Source organism: Erigeron canadensis, chromosome 7 (genome assembly GCF_010389155.1).
Source record: "Erigeron canadensis isolate Cc75 chromosome 7, C_canadensis_v1, whole genome shotgun sequence".
Lineage (NCBI taxonomy): Eukaryota > Viridiplantae > Streptophyta > Magnoliopsida > Asterales > Asteraceae > Erigeron > Erigeron canadensis.
This window is the reverse complement of record NC_057767.1, coordinates 34,434,376-34,440,518: the sequence shown is the minus strand read 5'-3', so window position 1 is coordinate 34,440,518 and position 6,143 is coordinate 34,434,376. Positions and strand designations below refer to the sequence as shown.

Here is a 6,143-nt window from a genome sequence, read left to right as displayed (position 1 = left end):
AGAAAAGCATGAGAAATATCATGATATCGCTATTAACTTTGTATTTATAGTACCACCATTTTATAAATAACCCATCATATGAATTTCCAATATTTCTACCAATACATATCATGCTACAATTACTTACTATTACACTAAGACTATAAATTAGTTTATTAAGCTTTATAGAGCTTATTTCTTAAATAACAAGTCATGTACATACACATTGATATTTCAAGCTCCTAAAAATTAACTCATTTGATTAAGAATAAAATTCATAGTTGACTAATTAGTTTCTATTTTCTTCTTTTCGGTTTCTTATTTTTGGAACACAATAACTGTTATAATATGATCACGTAAAATGAACGTATGCCCGAAAAATATTTAAGCCTACAGGGTCACACCTCAACATGAATGTAATTATAATTAATTAATATATTAAATGTATTTTATTAATTAATTTGATCACGAAGAACTAACGGTCATCCGTTAAATGTTAAATAGTTAACGGTACTTAATTAACGGACTTAACGAAGGAGAGTTGTAATTAGGAAACAATTAGGAAACCCTCTAAATTTGGCTTAGAGGGGCCGGTCGTGTGAAGGGTTTCACAAACCCTTTGCTTGGTCATTAAGTTTCCTAATCCTATAAATACAAACCTAATCTTAGTTGTTTTACATACAATTAAATAGAAAAGGGTTTTTTTCTCTCCTCTCTTGCTCTCTCTCGATCGATACACAAAACCCAAAGGGTTTTTATTTTTCGGTTCTTAGCTAGGAAAAGGGTTTCCGGTTTAAGCTAGGTTTTCGGGTTTATACAAATGGTTTTTCGTTCGTGATCAAGTACTAGCATACATACATTCCAACGTTGTGTGTGCAATCGTAGAGAGATTTAATTCAAACCTTGTTATAAAGGTTTATTGTTTTATTCTCTCCAATTTAAGGTACACGTTTTCTATCTTGGTTAATTAATTAACTACATAGAATTTATATTCCGCTGCGTGCTTTGTGATTTGATTTGATAATAGTTATATATCCCAACAATAACTACACCTAGTTTCTTAGCCAAATTTGAGGATTTAATCTCACTATTCTTAACCATAAAGGCATCGCAGATCATCATGTAATATTATTTATTTATTTATTTTAACTAATGGTAGTAAAACTAATAATAACATTACTTGTAATAAAACCACAATTTAATAGTTGACTGACCTTTAGTTATTTACTAAAATCTCACAACTTTGATATTTGTTGAGTGTCTTTGTTTTCGTTTCTTTTCACAAGTCCACATCCACCCACACTCTTTCTATTTAGTCTTCTCCACAAATTTTTTTAATGGTTTTTGTCTATGATGTTATTAACATCACAATTCACAAGCTCTTGACTCCATACCATTTCTAAACAGACGACTAAGATATGGCTAACGGGTTTTGTATCTAGACACATTATCACCAAGTATAAAGTCGGTTTCTTACATGTGATTAAGCAAGTATGGTGTGACTAAGCAATGCCATTGTAAGCCAAGTGTTCGTTAATTTTCTTGTTATTATTAATAATATTATAAATTTACATAATCATTTATTTATTTATTATATATGTTTTAAAATGTTGAACCTAATATATGTATATATATTTAAGAAAATGAGATGTTACAATCTTAAGTCTAAATTTTGGTGTAAATAAAATACTCTTAAAAATGGCATATAGTGGTTTTCTCAAAAATGGGTTTCATCTAAAATTTAAAGTAAGTATACGGAGAATATATGAAAAGACTTGCTGTTGAACCCAAATTTATCGTTAAAAAAAGTGACTGAAACCTTTATCTAGTTTGATCTTCATACCCAATAAAACAGAAAGTCTTATTAATTTTTTTTATCTTCAATTAAACCTAAAAACAACATTAATAAACGTATGTAAACGTAATTATGATTATATAAAGTTATTAACAAATGGTGTTTATAATGCCTAAGTTCAACAATTAATATGAGGAAACATCCCATTGGGATGAGGAAAAAACTTACGAAACATTCTAAAGAATTTAGACTGTACAACGACTTATATTTTATTAACTTTCGTTCACTAAATATGTATTGTTAAAATAGTTCACGATGAGTACATATTATAATATGGACCAAATGTATAAAGACACATTTGACGACAATACAGGGTGACAACTATTGTCATTATCATCCATAATGTCTATCATACATCTTTTCTCGTCATCGGGGATAATAAATATCTCATCATAAATTTAACAAAACTAAAAAATATAGGCAATATTATTAATACCTTATTATATACATAAAAAATAATATTTTATATGTATAAAAAATATCTTCTTTAAATTTACACATAACAAAATACAAAATATAAATTTTAATATACCAAAATAATTTTTCTAAAAGTTGTCATTAACAAAACTTAAAAAAATATTAAACAATTTCAAATCTTAACAACCTTTGCCAATTAGAAATTTAAAAGATAAGATGTTGAGACTCGAGGTTGTTTTGAAAACAATATTTTTACTAATCGTGGTAAGGTTCAACTCAATTGTTTCCTTCTCTTACATATGGTTGCATTCTCGCGATAAGAAGAACAAGCTTTCATGGGATGGATGGGTCGTGTTGCGGATTGTTAGTTGGTTATGTTTATATGGTTTTTTATTATACGCCTCCCTTGGAACTTGTTTGGGTTTGCAACAAAAACATCACGAAGTGAAAACTGATAGCTCGACCTTCGTTGATGAGGTTTTTTCTTATGTCTTGGGTCTCCTGTAATCAACATAAGTTTTTTTCAACTTTTTTGCAACCTTAACAGTTAAAGTTCTAAGAAGAATCTAGTCTATGTTTAGTGTGTATATTTCTAGATTTTGTACATTGTATATTGATCACTAGTAAATTGCTAGTTGATCGTTTGTCATATAATATATCTTTTTTGCCATTAAAAAAAAAAACCCGTCTACATATTACCTCTCCATACCTGAGACGCGATGTGTACCATTGTTGTTGTAAAGATGAGATGTTGGGACTACCGTTGAAATAATGAGAACTTTGGGGATAACTTTATCGTTACTATAATAGTGCAAGGACTAAACTTGCTGTTTATTTTTCTTTTATTTTCCTAGAAATAAAATCTCCTAAAAACCCTAAACCCCCATTATCAGCATCAGCTAGCCGTCCCCCATTCATTCACTCGCCAGGTAACCATCATGCCAAACTAACAATCTATTTTTCTTTTATTAATAACCGATTAAATGTATTTTTTGTTTCATTTTTATATGCTACATATGTGCTCTTTTTTATTTTTAATGTTCCAATTTAATGATAATTTGATACTTGATAGTACGCAATTATTATTTTGTATTTATGTAACATAAGTTGAATACCCAGAAGATAGAAATAAAAAAATAGCTCACATGAACAAAAAGTTTGATTCTTTTACTTTTTGTTTCAAGATTTAAGCAAGTCACCTTTTTTTTTTCTAAGTTAAGATGGCATTTTTTACTTAAATTAAAAGTTTAGTGGCTGAATTTGAAATTTAGTTGCTTTGTAGTTCTTTGTAATAGTTACATTACACGCACGAACATGACTCATCACGAATATTTAGTATGCTGTTCTTTTAACGAGAACTTAGACAGGCAATATTGTGGTTGTTGGGAAATGTGGAATCTGTAGGATGGATTTGGAAAGTTTTAAACTTTATCTCAAAATGAAATTAAGTTGCTTTACGAGTAGTTCTTTGTGAGTATCTGATCACATTCTTTAAATTTTCTATCAAAAGTCGATTTGAAAAAGGTATATAAATCCTTACTTATCTGTGATATTGGCGGGGATTAGTTCCCTTGTGTAAGGAAGATTCAGGCCTAATAATGTGCTTGGGAGGGCGAATAGCTTATGGTGTAATCTAAAAGCCAAAACGCAATCTGAAGTGTTTAGTAGTTAGATGCGTCTTAAGCTTATTTTAAGGGAAAACGTACTTATTTGTTAGCTAGGTGAGGTGCTGCTTATTGGAACACAGCCTTAAAGGCGTAATCATTTAGATAACATGTACTTATTGCATCTGATCTTTATGGTTTTAAAATAGGCCGATGGTCATCCAGACATAGTTTTTGATAGCTCGTTTTATTACACTGATTATTCGGCTCTGATTATTCAACATCACATAATTACTTTCAAAATGCAGTCCAAACACCCACTGAAAAATATTTACCAAGTTTTGAATATATAAGCTGCTTAATCTTGCAGTGATAGATATTGAAGCCATGGCTACTTTGATTTCTCAAAATGCTGCTGCAAAAGTAAAAGGCGAGAAGATTAAAAGGAAGGCACTTGACGAGCCTTCAGTATTGGATATAGTGCCAGAGATGGAAAATTCAAAGGATGTAGATGTAGTGAGGCCTAAGAAGAAAAAGAAAGAGCGGAAAGAGAACATACAATCTGAAACTGAACAAGAACTTGAAATGAAAAAACTTGAAAACAACTTGTTTGGTTCTTTGTATCCAGTTGAGTTTGGGAAAGATACAGAAGGAATTGATGATGAAAATGATGATTCTGCCTTATTCTTCACTGATCGTACCGCCAATAGTGCGTTGTCAGTCTATGAAGATGATGTAATGACAGGAGAAGTTGTTTGTGCAGAGGAACGAAAACCTGTATGGGTAGATGAAGAGGAATTAAAAGTCAACATAAACATTTCTAAAGTCAACAGGTTGAGGAAGATGCGGAAGGAAGAGGACGAGAGTCTAATCACGGGTTCTGAGTATGTGTCAAGATTACGGGCTCAGCACTTGAAGCTAAATCCTCCCACTGAATGGGCCCGACTCGATTCACGGGAAAGAAACTACGGTTCAGACACTGATAGTGATGAAGATGGAGATATTGACACTATTCTACAGTCCACTGAAGAACTTGTTGTGAAGGGTGGTGGAAAATTGTTACCTGGGTTACTAGAATATTCTAGGTTGGTTGATGCAAACGCACAGGACCCGTCAAGCGCGCCTATTAACTCTGTCCAGTTTCATAGAAATGGGCAGTTGCTTCTCACTGGTGGATTAGACAAAAAGTTGCGGTTTTTCCAAATTGATGGAAAACGAAACACGAAAATTCAAACGATTTTTGTTGATGATTGTCCAATCAGAAAAGCATCTTTCACACCCGATGGCTCTCAAGTTATTGTATCGGGAAGGAGAAAGTTCTTTTATAGCTTTGACTTGGTCAAAGCACAGATGGATAAAATTGGTCCGTTGGTAGGGCGGGAGGAAAAGAGTTTAGAAACGTTTGAAATCTCACCTGATTCAAAAACAATCGCGTTTATTGGAAACGAAGGGTATATTTTATTGGTCTCATCTAAAACAAAAGAACTTGTAGGAACTTTAAAAATGAACGGGACTGCACGAGCTTTAGCTTTCGTAAATGACGGGCAACAGTTGATGACCACTGGCGGTGATGGTCAAATCTATCATTGGGATCTTAGAACCATGACTTGTTTTCACAAGGGTGTTGACGAAGGATGTATAACAGGTACTGCACTTGGGACAACCCCAAGTCGAAACATCTTCGCTGCTGGTTCAGATAGTGGAATTGTAAACATATACAATAGGGATGAGTTTATAGGTGGAAATAAAAAGCCCATGAAAACTATCGAGAATTTAACCACTAAAGTCGATTTCATGAAGTTTAACAGTGATGCACAAATCTTAGCCGTATGTTCTAGTATGAAGAAGAACAGCATGAAGCTCGTGCATATCCCTTCGTTCACTGTTTTTTCAAACTGGCCTCCATCAAATAGGGCATTGCAGTATCCACGATGTTTGGATTTCAGTCCAGGCGGTGGTTTGATGGCTATGGGTAATGCTGCAGGCCATGTATTACTGTACAAGCTAAATCATTATCAACATGCCTAGGTTTAGTTACTTGCGATATGATCTTCAAGGGGTTTAAACATATATTTTGTATTGTTTTCTACTTATGTATTAAGTTACTGATACGGCATCTATTTGCAGATAGAATGCTTTGCTTTTTGGTTAATTAGATTCTCTCGTATCATTAACTTTCATGTCGTTTTTGGTTCTCATCGTATCTTGTTTTATATAAATCTGCTTTAGGCTATATTGCAAGTTTTCATGATTTTTACTCTAGATAAAAAGCTGTAGGTTGGATTTGT

The 6,143-nt window shown here is 32.5% G+C and overlaps 1 protein-coding gene across 1 annotated transcript; it reads left to right on the top strand.

Annotated features, from left to right (window-relative positions):
- Positions 1 to 3,131: 3,131 nt before the first annotated feature.
- LOC122607095 (U3 small nucleolar RNA-associated protein 18 homolog) lies at positions 3,132 to 6,051 on the top strand. The gene is made up of 2 exons (XM_043780014.1): positions 3,132 to 3,180; positions 4,226 to 6,051. Exon 2 carries the CDS (start codon positions 4,243 to 4,245, stop codon positions 5,881 to 5,883), a length of 1,641 nt encoding a protein of 546 aa, XP_043635949.1. The 5' UTR covers positions 3,132 to 3,180; positions 4,226 to 4,242; the 3' UTR covers positions 5,884 to 6,051.
- The last annotated feature ends 92 nt before the right edge of the window (positions 6,052 to 6,143 follow it).